The following is a 19,228-nucleotide window of genomic DNA, read 5'->3' as shown; positions in this document are numbered from 1 at the left end:
CGTAGAGATCTGCCTCACTCCTTCTGCCATATGAGGACACAGCAAGAAGACAGCCATTTATAAGCCAGGAAGTGGCCTTCAACAGACACCGAATCTGCCAGAACATTGATCTTGGAGTTCCCAGCCTCTAGAACCATGAGGAATACATTTCTGTTGTTATAAGCCACCAGTCTATGTAATTCTGTTACAGCAGCTGTGATGGACTAAGACAACTTGTGTAGGAAAATGTCTGGTAGAATGTTCATCAAGATGGAAATGTGTTATCTCTGGTTGGTGGGATTCTGGACTATATTAATATTTTCCTTGGGCTGAATTGTCTAAATTGTCTTCATTGTCCTGGCATTAGCTGGCAACAAAAAAAAAGGAAGCGGGTAGAATTCAAATAAGGCAGCAAATAAAAGAAAAGCAAGGATCTAATGCCTACGGAGCCCTGAGTCTAGGCCCCCATGAGCCACAGGTGGCCTGGCAGTTACTTGGAGGCAAGCCCAGCCCTGCCTTATAAGTGGCTTGATCTGAGTCCCTGACCCCAAGCTGTTCAGAGGGAAGGCTTGGTGCAGCCAGAGGAGGTGGTTTTGTGGAGGTAGCAATAGACCCTGTATTGTCTTAAGCAAAGGTGAGTCTGCAACCCTACCATGGCTCTATTTATCCCTTGTCTTCCCTGTAGCACCTGCTGCTCCCGCCCTAGGGCTGGAAGGCTGGAGAAATGGAAGAGCAGGTAAAGTGTGGGAGTCTCAAGGTTAAGGCTGAGGGAGGTGGAATACTGTCTGGATTCCTCAAAAGACTGCTGGTAGCTTGGCAGGTTCTGGGAAGGAGAGTCCTGCCTCCAGCCGCTTCCCTGGGCTTCTCCATAGCTCTGTGAGATCTCGAGAGCAGAGTACTGTCAGGTGTGGCCAGCATAGGCCATGAAAGCAAGGCCAGTTCTGACGCTCCTGACCTGTTTCAATGGCCTCATGCCAAGGAGGTGTGATCCACATCATGCCAAACAGACCAGCAGCCAGAGGTCCCAAGGCCTGTGGCAGCAGGAGGCAGCACTGAACTCAGCTGCATCCATGCAGAGGGGAAGGGAGAGAGAGAGGAGGCTTCATTCTTATCTGGGAGGTTCTCCCAGAGGACAGAACCTCTCTTGCCTGAGCTAGAGGAGACTGATCAAAAGAACTCTGAGGGCCACCCATCAGCGGTTCAGCCGGGCCTACTCATGAAAGCTATGGGTGGTGTTCACATTTGAATTAGTTGTCCTCAAGTTTATGTGATGAATCGAACCCTTATCTCTCGGTTTCTTTTCTCTTTGCCAGGAGAGGGAAGTACGGGGTTCAGTTAAGTCCCAGAGGATCAACGTCTTGTTGGGGCCAGAGAGTTCTGAACATGTACCCACAGACCCTGGAGGTTGCTTGCCCTGTGAGATGCAACACCTGGGCTTCCCTAGCTGAGAGGAGAACAGGAGTACATGGTAGAGATGCCGCTCACCAGATACCCATGACCCTTTACATTTCCCAGCATCCGTGCATCTGGGTAAGGTCAATGGGTTATAAGAGAAAGCGATGAAAATCTCCTCCAGGTCAGATCCTGGAGACATCCTGCGGAGTCCTCCAGCCTTCTCTTTCCTTGTCATGGCTATCTTAGAGGCCATGTATTTCTCATGATGTAGCTACAATATGGAGGAGGGCCATCTGACCTACGTAGGAGTTTGAGCAAGAAATGAACCTTTATTGTATTAAGCTATTAACACAAGATGGGGGGACATTTGTTACGGCTGCATAGACTATCTTATCTGGACTAATATGAGTACCCTTAGGACTCTCATCGGGGCCCCTACCTTGAGGTGACTGTCAGAGATCTGGACTTTGTCACACATCTCCTGGAAGAGCTTCACACCTCCCTGGTCCAGGAGCACACAAACGAACACCCCACGCTTGTTGGCTGCCTCTAGAATGTCACAGAAGATCTCCACATCCGTGAACACATCCATCAGGATGACCAGGACCTGGGCCAGGGCAGAGGGCTCAGTTACTAGAAAATTCAGGGCCAGGTGCTAACTGGTTTCACCCAAACTGCCTGAGTCTCAGTGGGCCTGGGAGAGCTGTTCCCATTGGGCCAGAGGGGAGAGGATAGGGGTAGAGTGGGTCTGACTGGGCAGGATTAATGGAAGGAAAAGGAAGAGCTGGAGTGGAGGCCCCTGCCCCTGTCCTGATACCATCTCTCCAGCCCCACCACCTATCTGTTGGCCCCTATGCCCATTGTGGGAGTGGGGAGTGCAGAGGAGGAAGGGAAAAGGCTAGAAAGAGAAGGAGAGCAGAGAAGAACAAGAAGCATCTCAACAGGTTCTAGGAGAGGAATAAAGTTAAGGTTATGGATTTTCAGCCACTTGGAGCTAGAGGGCACACTATGGCCACTGATTTTCAAATGCTGTTAAGCCGTGGAATCCTATCCTCAAACAAAATCCCATGTGAAGGCACCATATATAAACGCCTAGAACAAGCTGCTCCCTGTGGGACGGAGAAGGGAGTCATGCTCTACCCACAGCTACTGCATCATCTGTCACAGTAGAAACTGGGGAGGGGAGTTCTAGACATGCAGCGAGCAGGAGAGACATCTGTGTTCCTCCTGCCAAGCATTCATTCCCCCTTCTGCCAACAGCATCCCAGTCTGACTTTAAGGAATTGCCTCTCCTCCACAATCAATGTGGTTTGGATGGGTCTATTGCCATTCCTTGACTGGATATGGGGAGACCACATGACCAGGGCTAGACCAATGGGAGCATGGCATCCCCTGTTGGCCAAAGAGATTGGTCCAGAGGTGGGCACATGATCTAAGTTATTCTAATGAGAGTCAGCCCAGGACCTTAGCTGGGACTTCTGGGAAAAGGAGGTGTTCTTTCTACAAGGTTGCTTAGCTGGTATTTTATAAGCAATGGCTGCTGGCAACCATTTTTGCTACCTCTTGGGGAGAGCCTGCCTGACAATGAAGCCATCCCTGGAGAAAGCAGCCAGGAGGTAGAGACAGAGTCCCAGCAGTGTCATTTGGACACCGGGTTCCAGCCATGCCTGAGACCAGTGCCACCCTTGACTTTTCTGCTGTGGATGTCAATGAATGTTTCTCTTCTTCTTAAGCTTGTTTGGGTTTACTCTCTATCACCCAATCATGAGTCCTTTCTAATACCTTAATTGTGATATATTGACAAGCAGCTTATTAGGCAGTTATTAAAAATGTTAATTACTGCCAGGCACGGTGGCTCACGCCTGTAATCCCAACACTTTGGGAGGCCGAGGCGGGTGGATCATTTGAGGTCTGGAGTTCAAGACCAGCCTGACCAACATGGTGAAACCCTGTCTGTACTAAAAAAAAAAATAAATAAAAAAAAAAAAAATTAGCGGGCTGGTAGTGCACGCCTATAGTCCCAGCTACTGGGGAGGCTGAGGCAAGAGAATCGCTTGAAACCAGGAGGCAGAGGTTGCAGTGAGCTGAGATCGCACCAGTGCACTCCAGCCTGGGTGACAGAAAGAGACTCTGTCTCAAAATAAGTAAATATAAATAAATAAAAATTTAAAATGTTAATTTTTTCTTTCTCTCTCCTCCGTCTCTCTTTCTTTCCTTCTTTCTTTCTTTTTTTTCTTCCTCTCTTTCTTTTTCTTTTTTTTTCTGTAGACATGAGGTTTCACTATGTTGCCCAGGCTGGTCTCGAACCCTTGGGCTTAAGCAATCCTTAAGCCTCAGCCTCCCAAAGTGCTGGGATTACAGGAGTGAGCCACCCCACCTGCTCCATTATAATCTTATGGGAGCACTGTCATAGATGTGGTCTGTTACTAACCAAAATGTCATTATTCCGTGCATGATTGTAGATGAGCCCAAAGCAAAAACTAGCAGTCATGTTAGGATGGAGGATGTGAACCCAGAAAATGAAACAAGTCTCAGTTAATTTAGAAAGTTTATTTTGCCAAGGTTAAGGACATGCGCGAGGAAGTCCCGATGACATGTGCTCAAAGTTGTATAAATGTATACAATGTATACATTTATATACATTGTATACAATGTATAAAATGATTTTATACATTTTAGGGAGGCATGAGACATCAATTAATAGATGTAAGAAGTACTTTGGTTCAGTCTGGAAAGGTGGGACAACTGGAAGCAAAGGCAGGAAGACTCAAAGCCAGGAGGGAGCTTCCAGGTCACAGATAGGTGAGACACAAACTGTTGCAGTCTTTGGAGTTTCTGATTAGCCTTTCCAAAGGAGGCAACAGATATGCATCTATCTCAGTGAGCAGAGGGGTGACTTTGAATAGAATGGGAGGCAGGTTTGCCTTAAGCAGTTTCCAGCTTGAGTTTTCCTTAGTGATTTTGGGGGCCCAAGATATTTTCCTTTCACAGGGAATACAGCCATTTACTTTCTTCAAGATTACCTGTAATAATAAGTTTCCACTATCTTTCTAATCATTGCTATATATATATATATATATTTATATATATTTTTTTTTTTTTTTTTTTTTTTTGAGACGGAGTCTTGCTCTTTCGCCCAGGCTGTACTGCAGTGGTGCTATCTCAGCTCACTGCAAGCTCCACCTCCCGGGTTCACGCCATTCTCCTGCCTCAGCCTCCCTAGTAGCTGAGACTACAGGCGCCTGCCACCGCGCCCAGCTAATTTTTTGTATTTTTAGTGGAGACGGGATTTCACAGTATGAGCCAGGATGGTCTCCATCTCCTGACCTTGTGATCCGCCTGCCTCGGCCTCCCAAAGTGCTGGGATTACAGGCGTGAGCCACCGCGCCCGGCCCATTGCAATGTATTTTTTAAAACCACCACCATCTGGGAAGTAGCCAAGGAAAGAGAGGTGTCTCACTGGCAGGCTAAACTGATGGCTGGTATCCACTTGGAATCAGCTTTCTGTGATGTGGATGGATAGCTGAACAGGGGAGGGAACTCCTCAGAAATTGCTCACCCTGGGCAGGAAATCGGAAAAGATGTTCTAATAATAAGACTGTGATCATTAGAACCATGGCCCTGTAATCACACAATTAATTGTCTTGCACACATTTAGCCTTATGGCACTGAAAGCAGCTTAGGCTTTCCCTGTTTGCTGAAAGATAAATGCCTCCTCTTCCAAGGTATTGACAAAATAAACAATTCCCTCCCTCCCTGATAGGTCAGTAAGTACTTCCTATTCTGTGCCAATGAATCATCATTTTCCTGAGACAGGGCTGGTGAGCTGGTGATTGAACAGAGACAGGGGCAGGTTTGGAAATAACCCAGCATCTTGAATTAAAGGATGCTTGGAAATACAGTCTCACCCTGTCTAGGGTTATCTTGTTTGCTTCCTGTTGGGATTGTCTTCCAGCTGGATTAATTTGAAGCCAGTAACTGGTTTGGACCACTGTTCTTCCTAAGAAGGTATAGTGGGTTGAAGGCCAGGCACGGTGGCTTATGCCTGTAATCCCAGAGCATTGGGAGGCTGAGGCTGGTGTATTGCTTGAGGCCAAGAGTTCGAAACCAACCTGGGCAACGTGGCGAAACCCCATCTCTACTAAAAATACAAAATCAACTCAGTGTGGTGGTGCAGGCCTGTAATCCCGGCTACTTGGGATGCTGGGGCAGGACAATCGCTTGAACCTGGGAGGCAGAGGTTGCAGTGAGCCGACATCGCACCACCGCACTCCAGCCTGGGTGACAGAGTGAGACCCTGTTTCAAAAAAAAGAAAGAAAGAGGCCAGGTGCGGTGGCTCACGCCTGTAATCCCAGCACTTTGGGAGGCCGAGGCGGGTGGATCACGAGGTCAGGAGATCGAGACCATCCTGGCTAACATAGTGAAACCCCGTCTCTACTAAAAATACAAAAAATTAGCCGGGCGAGGTGGTGGGCGCCTGTAGTCCCAGCTACGCGGGAGGCTGAGGCAGGAGAATGGCGTGAACCCCGGGGAGCGGAGCCTGCAGTGAGCCGAGATTGCGCCACTGCACTCCAGCCTGGGTGAAAGAGTGAGACTCCTTCTCAAAAAAAAAGAAAGAAAGAAAAAGAAAAAAGAAAAAGAAGGTATAGTGCATTGAATGGTGTCTTCTCAAAAGATATGTCCAACCCTAACCACCAGAACTGTGCATATGACCTCATTTGGAAAAAGCTTCTTTGCAGATGTAATTCAGTAAAGGATCTCATGATGATCATCCTGGGTTATCTGGTGGACTCTAAATCCGATGATACGTGTCCTTATGAGAGATATCAGAAGAGAAGCACCGGGAGAAGAGGAGAAAGCCGTGTGAAGCCTAAAGCAGAGATTGGAGCGATGTGGCCATGAACCAGGAATGCCTGGAGCTACCAGAAGCTGGGAGAGGCAGAGAAGAACCCTCTCCTCGGGACTTCATAGTGGGCTCAGCCCAGTGACGCCTGGATTTCTGACTTGGCCACCAGAACTGTGAGGGAATAAATTTCTGTAGTTTTAAGCCACAAAATGTGTGGTAATTTGTTGTGGCAGCCATAGAAAGCTAACACAAAGGGTAGCACATAACCCAGAGAAAAAGCCTTCTGTCTGGAGTTAGGGAACTTTGATGCTTGTCCTGATGCTGCTGGGAATTAGCCTTCAAACAACTCAATACCTCTCCAGAACTCAGTTTCTTTACCTATAAAACACTACACAATAATAGCACGTTAGCTGTCAGAAAAGTTGGGTCTAACCATAAACCCAGATAATGTAAATTACAGTATATAAAATAAAGGTGATTACGTTAATATATGTTTAAAATATGACTATCGGTTTTATGTGCATTGTTCATGAGAAAGTGTGGGTAATGTTAGAATAACAGAATGCAAGAGTGTTGTTCTAAGCCAGGTTATGGAAGAGGGTTAAAATTAGTGCCCAGGCTGGGTGTGGTGGGACGTGTCTGTAGTGTCAAGAGGCTGAGGCAAGAGAATTGCTTGAGCCCAGGAGTTCGAGTCTAGCCTGGGCAAAATAGTGAGACCCAGTATCTAAAACAATAACAACAACAACAACAAAAGCTAGTGCTACTCCTCTATGGGTATAAGCCAAAGAAACAGGATATGGACAGCTGTGTCTTGTAAGGCCACTCAGAGGGGCCAGCACAGCAGGGACGGGTTGCCGAGAGGGAGAAGGACACACTCGCCATGACACCTGGCTGAAGAAAGAGGGTCTGGAAGCGGAGCCTGGCATGCCGGTTCCAGGAGTCCCGAGCTCCAGTGAGAGGAGGTGCCCAGCCAGGAGATGCTGTCTGCTGGACCACAGCACTCTCGGGGCCATCCTATGGGGACCTCACTTCCTGGCTGAGAATTCCTTGCTCCTTGCCAGGCGGATGTGAGTTTCTCAGGGGCTGGAAATCCTCAGGGGAAATGAGATTTGGGTCCTGTTGGGGCTGCCATCCATGTTGGGCACAGTTGTTGGGGCACTCAGCACCCCACCTCCACTCTATTTTCCTCTTTCTTTTTCTCTCCTATGTTTGGGTGCTCTTTCTGAGCCTGCTTTTGAGGGATGAGTAATAACAACTGCAACTTTTTGTTGGGCACCTTCTATCAGCCCTGTGTCCACCTGAGATGACTTTCACCACATGATGGCCCGGTTTCCAAATGAGGAGCAGAGGTGCAGGTCACTTTCCGACACCCCTGGGCTAGAATGCAGAGGTGGCCCAGACCCCCACCAGAGTCCATGCCTCAGACTTTCTGCTTCAGGACTAAGAGAAGGACTGATGTCCATCTGTCTGCCTATTTGTCTGTTTCCATCAGATACAGTCTGAGGGAGGGAGAAAGGAGGACATTCTAGAAAAAGAGCAATAGGCCTGGTGCAGTGGCTCATGCCTGTAATCATAGCACTTTGGGAGGCCAAGGTGGGCAGATCACTTGAGGTCAGGAGTTCGAGACCAGCCTGGCCAACATGGTGAAACCCCATCTCTACTAAAAAAATAAAAATAATAATAATACAAAAGTTAGCTGGGGTGGTGGCACCTGCCTGTAATCCCAGCTACTTGGGAGGCTGAGGCACAAGAATTGCTTGAACCCGGGAGGCGGAGGTTGTAGTGAGCTGAGATCGCGCCATTGCACTCCAGCCTGGGTGACAGAGCGAGACTCAGTCTCAGAAAAAAAAAATAATAATAAAAAATAAAAATAAAATAAAAGAGCAATAATTCCAGCCCCCAGTTTCCCTTCCGGGAACATCATCCCGCCTTGTCCCCACTTCACTTTCTCCACTGGTCCCAGCTTGCCTGAAAAACTCCCTGTCCATTTGGTGTCAGGACCCCCTTCCACTCTGAAAAATTATTGGTGATCTCAAAGAGCTTTTTTTCGTGTGGGTTATAGCTATTGGTGTTTGCCATATTAGAAACTAAAACTGAATAGTTTTTGAAATAGTTCTTTATTATTAATAGTTATTTTAAAATATCAATAATAAGCCCATTGTATGTTAACATAAAATAACAATTTTAATGAAAAAGAAATGTATTTTCCAAAACAATAACAAAAATGTGGTGAGCAGGGCGGCACTGTTGTGCATTTTAGCAAATCTCTGATATCTGCACCTTCACCTCGTCAGAGCCGCTTCTGTATGAATCTGCTGCGAAGGGTTGTCTGGGAGGAAGTGGATGGGAATAATCCAGCCCCACATGGGATAAGTGGTTGGAAAGGGCAGGGTCTTACGGCCACTGAAAGGGCCCCAGGGACCTCAGGGATCCCCCACACCATGCTTTGGGAACCGCTGCTCTCAGTCTTTGGCTCTGGCCCCGACAGCCTCTATTCCTGTCCTCACTCTTTATCACATCCCCAAGCTCTGGTCCCATCACCTCCAAGACACATGGGCCCTCTCAAACCTCCTGACTTTCACATGTGACCCTCCTTAGGCCTGGAATTCCTTTCCCTTCTGTCTCTGCCCAGCAAATGCTTACTCAGCCTTTGAGACTCAACTCCGAGACCACCTCTTCCGTGAACGTGAAGCCTGCCCTAATCCCTTCCTCCACTTCCAGGCACCAACGGTTGCCCAAGCCTGGGACTGCCATCGTCTAATTCTTTCTCCTCTCTCCTAAGGAGCAGGTGGTTGGCAGGGAGCTCCCCAGAGGGAGGGATCCCTCTTGGTCCACTCTGCCATCCTGGGTGTGGGGGCACGTTAGGCTTTGTGGAATAAGGGAAGTGCTTTTTGAGACAGAGTAGTCTTGCTCTGTTGCACAGGCTGGAGTGCAGTGGCACCATCTTGGCTCACTACAGCCTCTGCCTCCCAGGTTCAAGCGATTCTCCTGATTCAGTCTCCTGAGTAGCTGGGATTACAGACATCTGCCACCACACCGAGCTAATTTTTGTATTTTTAGTAGGGACGGGGTTTCACCATCTTGGCCAGGCTGGTCTTGAACTCCTGACCTCAGGTGATCCACCTGCCTCAGCCTCCCAAAGTGCTGAGATTACAGGTGAGAGCCACCGTGCCCAGCCTGGAATAAAGGAATTTGGGCACCAAGGGAAGGAAGGAGAATTCCTGCTTCTTCTAGAGCGGAAACTGCGCCAGGAAACACCTCTCAGGCTGGGTCTCTCAGTTTGTTCCCTTCCAGCTCTGCTCGGGGGCTGAGGCTTAGGAGAGGGAGAATTCAAATCTGGTTCCCCACTCTCTCCTATTCTCCTCGCCACCTACTTCCAAGGACAGCCTAGGCTGAGGCTCCAGCTCCCCAGCTGTGTCTATGGGAACTGGTTGTCCCTGAGTCCCTGCACGTGGGGGTGTGTGTATGTGCATTTGTGTGCATTCGTGTGTGTGTATGTGTGTGCATATATGCGTGTGTGTGTGTGTGTGCGTGTGTGTGTGTGATAGGGACATCACAAACCCTGCCTTCCACTCTTAAAAATTATTGGTGATCTCAAAGAGCTTTTGTTCATGTGGATTATAGCTATTTATGTTTGCCATATTAGAAACTATAACTGGCTGGGCGCGGTGGCTCATGCCTGTAATCCCAGCACTTTGGGAGGCCGAGGTGGGTGGATCAAGAGGTCAGGAGTTCAAGACCAGCCTGGCCAACATGGTGAAACCCTGTCTCTACTAAAAATACAAAAATTAGCCAGCACAGTTGCAGGTGCCTGTAATCCCAGCTACTCAGGAGGCTGAGGCAGGAGAATCGCTTGAACTTGGGGGGCAGAGGTTGCAGTGAGCCAAAATCAAGCCACTGTACTCCAGCCTGGGCGACAGAGTGAGACTCTGTCTCAAAAAAAGAAATTAAAACTGTGAATTGTTTGAAATAGTTCTTTATTATTAAGTGTGCCTGTTAACCAATAATTATAACCAATTAATTATTATTGGGTGCCTGGCAGACACCCAAAAGGGGGAACCCCTGAGGGTCCCAGGACAACAGGGAATGGTGGGGACTGTGGCAAAGGGGACCCACCCAACGAAGTAGCCACAACTCCACGCCAGCAGAGCCCACCTGCTAAGAAGAGCTGGAAGTTCTTACTTTCAAGTGAAATCTTCAGATTTTTAAGTGTTGTCCTAAGTTCGTAACACGCTGTGTGTCCAAAGGACATCAGCGGTCTCAGGGTCCTAGAGATGGATGCAGAAGCCTCACTGGGTGTGGAGTGGGGAGGAGAGGGACTCAGCCAGGGGACTGTGTTTTACAAGCCCTAAGCAGGCTTCCTTCCAGGGATCCTCCCTCACCCTTCGAGCAGCTGCGACTGACAATATCCCCCAACAGCATTGGTCCCCACCCCTCGGGAGAGCACTGAACTTCATGCGGAAAGACCAGAACTGGCACACTCAGGAACAGGCCTTTGGGGCCTGGAGGGACTTTAGTCTGGCATAGGAGCTGAGCCCTAAGGAGTCCAGGGACTTGCCTGAGGGGGTGCAGCCAGCGCCGGGCCACAAGGCAGCGTGGGCACTCCTGGCTGCCTGCCTGGACGCATCCTCAAATGCCGCTCTGCCACAGAAACATGAAATACTGCTCCAAGCAGCCCAGCCGCACTAAAAGCCAACGCCCCACCTGTTGTTACCTTCGACTAAATTTTCCAGAACTCCGCTCCCTCCCTCCTCCTCCACACATGTCCTCTTCACCCTTGGATGCTTTTTCTGGAAGCTTAAGATTTCACACGGTATTGAACTTGGGAGGGAATTCAGTTATGAGACTGGGACCCTAGCAGAAAACCAACCCAAACATCAGCATGGTCTTTTATGACTTCTTCTAAGTGTAACAAAATAAATAATTTGAATGAGAGAGAGGGAGAGAGGGAGACAGAGAGGATTTTACAGATGATGAATGTTTTTCCTTGGGGTCCATTCTCCCCCGCCCCTCTGCAGCATCAGGAGCGAGGGGTGGGCACCCCACAGCCTGGTGCTGGAGTCATTTTGTGCACCTGGGATAGAACAAGACCCCTGAGCTCAAGTCCCTTCACTCATCTCCGGCTGACAGCAGGATGTCACTTGAGGCTGGAGATCTCGGGGCATTGGGAGAACTCCTGATCCAGCTCTTATGGTGCCTGAAATCCTACCAGCCCAGCTCTGGGCTTGAAGGGTTTTTTCTCTTCTAAAGATACTTATCAAAGTGTGAATATTCTGGGGAGAGAGAAACCCCCTCTGCTGCCTACCCCATCTTCTGCCTGGCCACTGGCTAGATTCAAGAGCCACAAGGTCATTTGTGGGCAGACAGGTCTTAGCAGAGTCTGACAGGAGAAGGGGCAAAGGTGAGACCAGCGGAGTGGCCCCGTTACATTTGGAAGCACAGAGGTGGGCACCTAACACAGCTTGGGGAATTCAGGAAAGGTTTTTTGGGGAAGAGGCTTTCATGCTGCGTCCTGAAGCAGGAGTAGATGTGCATCAAATGAAAAGCAGGGAAGGCAAGAGGGGCCAGGCAGAGGGAACAGCACACGCAAAGGCTCAAAGACAAGTTCTACAGGGCACTTGGTATGGAGCAGGAGGAGGTAGAAGCCATGCTAAGGAGTTTGTTCTTCCCATTATGGGCAACTGGGAGCTACCGAAGGCTCTAAGCAGGGAAAAGACCAAATTAGATTTGTAGTACAGAAAAGGTCGCTCTAGCAGGGCACTGGGGCTCACACCTGTAATCTCAGCACTTTGGGAGGCTGAGGCAGGCAGATCACCTAAGGTCAGGAGTTCAAAACCAACCTGGCCAACATGGTGAAACCTCATCTCTACTAAAAATACAAAAATCAGCTGGGCGTGGTGGCATGCATCTGTAATCCCAGCTACTCAGGAGGCTGAAGCAGGAGAATCGCTTGAACCCAGGAGGTAGAGGTTGCAGTGACCCGAGATAGTGCCACTATACTCCAGCTTGGGCGACACAGCAAGACTCTGTCTCAAAAAAAAAAAAAAGAAAAGAAAGAAAGAGAGGAAAAGCCACTTTACTGCAGTATGGAGACTGCGACGCTGGGGATCAAAATGGAAGAGGGGGCCAGGCAGGAAGCAATTGTGGGAGTTCCGGTGATAAGTGGTGGTGGCCTGGACCCTGGTTGTGACAGATGGGATCAGAGGGTCAGTGGTCCAGGGCAAGGCAGACAGCAATGCACCTCCATCCGAAGCCCCAATCATCTGGACTCTGACCCTGGGAGCAAAATGCACCCCCCTCCCTGCTCCATCAGCCCCCCATCCTCCCTGCTACTTGGCCATGGAGACAGGGGCTTTGCCATTGGTACCTGGCTAGTCCGGGTGATGCAGCGGCGGACGAGGTCTCTGATGTTGTTGTGCTTGTCGGTCTGGAAGTACACAGTGGCACTGGATTTTTCCTTCAGGTAGGGCTTCTCAGCTGAGGCCCAGCTGTGCAGTAGGGCCGGCTCGCTGCCCTCTGAGGCCATGGGGAAGTAGGTGCCGGACTGTAGGGAGCTGGAGTCCAGTCCCTTAGGGCCTGCTTCCGCCCCTCCCAGTGTGTCTGGGGGACACGGGGGCTCCCTGGCCTGGGCCTGGATGTACTGGGCCTCCACCGAGGACAAGAAGTCCACCTCGCCTTCCTGGCTGAGCACCCGCCAGTAGGCTTCAGAACCTCCATCCAAGAGGGCGTCTGTGGCCAGCCGGGCACTCTCGTTGTCACTAAAGTCAGCCCTGGCTGGCCGGACCCACTGGCTCTTGACATCTTCCAGACGCTTCCGGATTTTGCCCAGGTGCCTTGACCGGCTCATGCCGCCCGTCCCTGGGTGGTGCTGGAGGAGGCTGGCACGTCAGCTCCTCCAGATGTGGGAAGCAAATGGAACACACCACGGAGGACTGGGGCTCCCGCACCCCCGGGAGGCCGCCTGCTCCCAGGACCGGCGTGCAGGGCACCTCCAAGAAGTGATTTACCGCTGTCCTGAGCAATGCTTCTCAGAACTCCTCATCTGCAGCCGCGGGATTGGCTTATCTCTCAGGGCCACCTGCCATGCCCTCGGGCCGGGAGGGCTGGCTCAGACACCGCCTTGGCACAGTCAGCCATGGGATATTTCCTCTCCTCCCAGCCGCAGGGGGAGGCGAAGGTGAGCCGGCTTTCCTGCTGGGTTTCACAACTCCCCCTCAGGCCTTCGTTACCAAGCAGGGAGCCTCCCTGGCACCACCAGCCCAGCTGGAGGATGGGCCTGAAGGAGGCCTGCCTGCCTCTGCTCCCCTCCTGGGTGCCTCGATTCCCATGCTGTTTCAAAGATAGGAATTTCCCTGTGGGGGGAAAGATGCCATCCCTGAGACGCCCCTCTACGTGAGGAGGGAGCTGGACACGGACCAGGGAGAGCTGTTGACCAGGCGCGCCTCCTCTCCTTGGTCACACCCAAGTGCCCACCCCTCCCTGCCCTATAAAGGAGCTCATTTCTCCCGTGCCCTCTCAAGTGTTTGTCATTGTCATGTTTGCAGAGACCGCAAACAGGTTCCAGTTCTCAGGCCAACGCTTCCTCGCTGGAAGTGGTTGCTTGGAACACTGTCTGGAGAACAAGCCGAGGCTGCCGGCGGCCCACGAGCCCGGGGGACCAGTGGGTCTTGGCGCTGGAGTGGGAGGAGCAGCACGTGGGTGTGAAATCGATGAACTCTGAGGGGAGTGACCATGTGTTCTTTCCAGATCAGATCGTGGTCTGACAATGGGATGGACTGCCTAAAACCCCGACTCTCTTTGGTTGGGCTCTGCTGGAAACAGGCTCTGAGACTAGGATTTGAGTACAAGTGGTTAATCGGAAGATCATTCTGAGAAGCACAGAGAGAAGTGGGGAAGAGAAACGGGAAGGGAAGGAAGCCAGGCCAGGTGAAGTTGAGGAGCAGGCCACTGTTGTGGACATCTGGGTTCATGGACATCTCTGGGGACATCAGGGGGGTCCAGCCTGTGGGAACCTCTGGGTGATGGTGCCAAATACATCTCAAGGTTTTCCTGCCCAAGAGTGAGAAAGCTGTGGAGCTTATCTAAGGAGTCCTAGTTATCATTGGCTGAGGGCTGCTCCAGGGGCCAGTTCACCAAGCACAGCCCTGAACACAGAGAAAGCCTTCAGGCAGCGTCAGGTGCTACAGGCAGAGAGTGCTGTGGGAGTGGTGAGGAGCGAATAAATGAAAGTAAAGAAATGAAAGCAAGGCCCTGACGCTGTCTGCTCAGGGACGACACCAAGAAATCAGGATTGTGTGGTCTTCAAAGAGCCAGGATCTGGTAAGAACCTGACGTCTCTGTGGCATAGCCGTTCTTTGGAGAAAAACAGCTATGAACACCTGTAACCCTACTGTAGCTGTGGCCCTCGTGCCTCAGCCCAGCAGTACCACAGTATTTTTTAAAGGGTGGCGCGGCTGGGTTCAGTGACTCACGCCTGTAATCCCAGCACTTTGGGAGGCCGAGGCAGGTGGATCACTTGAGGTCAGGAGTTCAAGACCAGCCTGGCCAACATGGTGAAGCACTGTTGCTACTAAAAATACAAAAATTAGTCGGGCCTGGTGGCATGCGCCTGTAGTCCCAGCTACTTGGGCAGAAGATCGGGCAGGAGATCAGGCAGGAGAATCGCTTCAACCCAGGAGGCAGAGGCTGCAATGAGCCAAGATCGCACCATTGCACTCCATCCTGGGCAACAGGGTGAAACTCTGTCTCAAAAAATAACATAATAAAAAAAAATAAAATAAAAGGAATCTCTTGTCTCTCTCTTTTTTTTTGGGGGGGGGGATCATTGAAGGAATCTAATTCACAATCTTGAGCAATCCTCTCTTTATTCCATTTTATCTCCTCCCTAGAATCCCTGGAGGTCAAAGAGGACAAACCCAGCAAACCCTCTCTCCCATTGCTTTTTTGGATCTATGCCTTTTCCCTTCTGCCTTTTGCCAACTCTTGCTTCTGGAGATTGATGTAAGCCCTTTTCCCACATCTTTCTCCCATCTTCCCTCCTCTCTGGTCTGGTCTGTGTCCTTCTCAGGCCATTCTCTGTTCCTGAATCACCCAAGTCCTGTCCCCAGTCTAGCGAGATAGACCCGGGAACAGGGCAGTAGTCCATGGATTTGCTCGGCTTCACTCCATGGCTCCGAAGCTGTTCATAGAGACTATACTCGCGGTGACCAGTTCCCGAGTTCATTACTAGAGAAGTTTCTCTGAACGTGTTTCTCCTGGGAACCAGGAGGGGGAGGTGAGCGTTTTCTCCTGAGCATGAGGTGGCTTTAGGTATTGCTTCATGGCAATTTGGCAACTGCCATGTGCCATTGAAGATGGTTCTTATCTTCCTCTGGAAGAGGAAGAGGAAGAGGACACACAGTCTGAGTGGTTCCCATTTATGTTACTTTTTTTTTAAGTTGTCAGTGGCTCCCCATTGCCTGTTAAACTAAGTACCAAGTCTTGAGCCTACCTAAGAACCTGCACAAAATGGTCCCATATGTTCATTCCAGCCTGGCTTCTCCCGTACTTGGCCATCACTGAGTACTCACTGCATGCTGTCTGTCTGTACTGAGGGAGAAATGGATTATTAGTCCTCATTTCACCAAAGAGGAAACCAAGGCTCAGAAAGGTTGAGTTACTTGCCCAAGATCACACAGCTGGTAAATGGCAGAGCCCATGTACTTTCCACCATTCCAGGCTTCACTTTTTTCTTTCCCATTCCCCTTCCCTTTCTACTCACAGCGCATTACAAATCCTCTTATTGGTTCCTGAATATGCACAGGGGAGAATTTTAAAAGTAGGTGGGTATTCTGGGGTTCTCCTTTCACCTGGACCTAATTCTCTTTCTTGGTTGAATAAATGCTTGAGTGTCTCCCTGAGACAGAAGTGAGTACCTGAGACCTGTAGGGACCATTTTCTCCTTGTCTTCTCACAGAATAGCTCTTTAAAACAAAACAAAAAAAGGGAATCTGAATGAAACTTTTCCCTCTAGAGCCCTGCTTCTGTCCCCAGCTCTTGGTCCTCACACAGACCCAGAGATTCTAGTTGAATCCTGTAGAACAGTCAGCAAACACACCATACATGTTAATGCCACTCATCCTCCATCCCTGGGAGACATTACTAGTTGATCATAGGATTCTGCCAGTGAGCTGGGAACTGTTCTCTTGCCACTCTTTGTGGGGATTATCTTAGTACATTTTATGCTGCTCTAACAGGATGCCACAGACTGGGTGATTTATAATGAACAGAAATTTATTTGGCTCATGGTTCTGGAGGCTGAGAAGTCCAAAAGCATGGTGCCAGTATCTGGTGAGACCTTCTGCACTGTGCATTCCATAGTGCAGGGCAGAAGAAAGAGAGAGAAAGAAGGTGCCAAACTCATTTTAACAAACTCACTCCCATGATAATGACATTAATCTCATGAATACATGAGGGCAGAATACTCATGGCCTAATTACTTCTCCTTAGGCCCCACCTCCCAACACTTTTGCACTGGGGATTAGGCTTCCAACACAGGAACTTTAGGAGACACATTCAAACCATAGCAGGGATCAAAGAGAAGTCCTCACCTGAAGGAATGTTGAAGGTACTGCAAGCTCTTCAGTTACTGATGAGAAAACTGTAGCCCAGAAAGAGGAAGTGACTGTTCTCCAAGTCATCAAACTGGTTGGTGATTTCCATCAGCTTAGTCTCTCATCTCTCCTCGGCAGCCCAGCCCTGTGAAGTGTCCTCGTTCTTGCTGGCTGTAATAACAAACTTCCCCACCTAGGATTACACTTCTGAACCAGGAAGTCTGGCCAGCTGTTGAACTGCACGTTCATACCTTGAAAAATCCTTATCAAGGAGCCTTCAGTGACAGGCATTGTGGATTATGGAGGACTCCACTTCCCTTCTTCCTTCCTGTGGCCATCTGAAGTGTGGTTGTCTCCTTTTCATGAGATCATCCAACAATAAAAGAAAGGATGAGAAGCCAGCCTCCTGTTAATAAATGAGTGGCATTGGGACTTCCTGAAGATTCCATTTATCTAGGACAGTGGCACTCAGCTGGAGGTGATTTTGGACCCCCATCCAGGGGACATCAGGCAACGTCTGTAGCCATTTTTGGTTGTCATTCTGGGGGCCTGGGTTGCTGACTGGCATTAGTGAGAATAAGCCAGGGGTGTTGCTACACCCAACAATGCACTGGAAAGTCCCCCACAATACAGAGCTGCCTGGCCCAAAACACCTGCAGCGCTGAGGCTGAGGAACACCCTTACAGGTGATGGGCCCTCACCCGGTGACTGATGTGGGGATCCCAGTCCCCTGCTGTTGTTCAGTCTGTTCCCCCAGTCCTTCCCTCCACCATCATAACTTATTCAAATCTTTCCCAGTGTCCAAGGTCTATATCCTGAATCCGACCTATGCTGGGAAGCCCTCCTGGTGAATTACCAAGCGGCTGTAGCTGCTCCTCTTCTGGTCCTCAAGGCACTTGTAGAATATGTCTCAGGGGGTCTTGTCCTGGTCACGGGTGTGTTGCCCCATCTCCCACTGCTTCTAATTCCTTGAGCAGTGCAACGGCAAAAGGCTTACATGAACTTTGAGGTGGGCACAACTGTGTCCAGACTGTGCCTATGATAGGGGACCTCAGGAAGGTAACATAGAGGACCTTACTGAACTTCACTTTTCTCGTCCCTATAGTCACAGCTAACATTTGTGTGGCACGTCCTATGTGTGTGCGGTGGTGTTCTATGTGCTTTTCATGTGTTAACTCACTTCGGCCTCATGACAACCCTGTGAGTAAGTGCTATTACCATTCCGTTTCATGGATGAAGGAAATGAGGCGCAGCGGTAACCTCAAAGGGCGTGAGATCTAAGGGCGCTGCACTGGGTGGTCAGTGAACAAACCTTGTCCAGTGTCTGCTTGGCTCTTTAGCTGGAGAGAGTGCCAATGTCTTTTGCTGAGCTTTCTACATCATTGATATTGTACTCTCTGTGCAATTTTATATATCTTGCCTTCTTTTTTGCTTAGCATTACTCAGAAGTGTATTTTCCATGTCATTAAAAGTGTGCATGCTTCCCTGCTCCACACCTCCTCTCTCTTTTCTTCTGGAACAATTCAGTCCTAAAGCCACTGGGTGGGTCAGAGCAAGGTGGGTGTCAGTGGTGGGAATGGGCTTGGTGGCTCAGAGCATGTATCGGAGCCCAGCCCAGGTGAGGAGGTGCAGGAGGCTGAGGGGGTGAGGGAATGCCTGCATAGGGTGTGAGGGTGTGGCCTCACAGGGGCCAGTCAGAGCCCAAACAGGGCAAAGAGGGTGTCCATATGGGCAGGGGAGCTGCCTGTAAGGGGTATCAGAGCTCTAGCTGGAGGAGGTGGGGGAAGATGGGAGATTGGTTACATACAGGAGCATTGATCAAATAAACAAATAGATTAAAGGTAAAGGAAACCAGGTTTCTTATTATCAGAGCAGGGAGCACACATAGAGAAAAGGAGGAAACTGAAATGGACTTGTTAGATATGAATTAGAGGCACTTATTTGAACTCGCAGCTTTCAATACAGATAGATAAACTTAGATAAAAAATAAATCTGAATATATAATATGTATTATAAATGAATAGAATATAAATACAGCACACAAATTCTAGAAATATTATATATACACATATATATGTGTATATATATATACACATATATGTGTGTGTGTGTGTGTATATATATATATATATATATATTCTCCTGTTCTGTCTGCTGACAGCGATGCTCAGACTGCAATGTGTGTGCCTAGTGCCCAGGGCTTCTTGGAGAAATGGCCAATTTCAAGTCCAGAGCAGACAAAATACAAAGTGATCATGGAGCATCTCATGCCAGAAAGCAGGAAAGAGCTCGAAGAGTGATGAGGCCATGTCAAAAAGGCATGGAAGTCAACTTGAAGGGGTTCCCACTGGCTTACCTGGGACAATCTGAGCATGAAAATCATGGCCATAAAGGATTATAATGCATGAAATAAAG

General features: G+C 49.4%; 1 protein-coding gene and 1 non-coding gene across 5 annotated transcripts in view; one reads left to right on the top strand and one right to left on the bottom strand.

The window, feature by feature from the left end:
• FAM83A (family with sequence similarity 83 member A) overlaps nucleotides 1-16,901 on the bottom strand; it is a 32,823-nt gene extending 15,922 nt beyond the window's left edge. Inside the window, exons 1-3 of one of the 4 annotated variants that reach the window (XM_012506632.1) lie at nucleotides 15,712-16,901; nucleotides 12,589-13,894; nucleotides 1,814-1,981 (exon numbers count right to left, since the gene is read on the bottom strand). In XM_012506632.1, coding sequence (XP_012362086.1) covers nucleotides 1,814-1,981; nucleotides 12,589-13,068 — 648 coding nt within the window. In that variant the 5' untranslated portion in view covers nucleotides 13,069-13,894; nucleotides 15,712-16,901. Of the gene's footprint in view, nucleotides 1-1,813; nucleotides 1,982-12,588; nucleotides 13,895-15,711 lie in introns of those variants that run through there. The other 3 variants (XM_003256172.4, XM_030795027.1, XM_012506636.2) reach the window with 3 other exon arrangements.
• LOC115830760 lies at nucleotides 15,409-15,631 on the top strand. Its single transcript, XR_004026304.1, has one exon. It is a non-coding gene; the product is annotated as a small nucleolar RNA U3 (small nucleolar RNA).
• Nucleotides 16,902-19,228: the final 2,327 nt, after the last annotated feature.

Source organism: Nomascus leucogenys, chromosome 16 (assembly GCF_006542625.1).
Source record: "Nomascus leucogenys isolate Asia chromosome 16, Asia_NLE_v1, whole genome shotgun sequence".
NCBI classification, from domain to species: Eukaryota; Metazoa; Chordata; class Mammalia; order Primates; family Hylobatidae; genus Nomascus; species Nomascus leucogenys.
The sequence above is the reverse complement of the archived record's forward strand: the minus strand, read 5'-3'. Positions and strand labels throughout refer to the sequence as shown.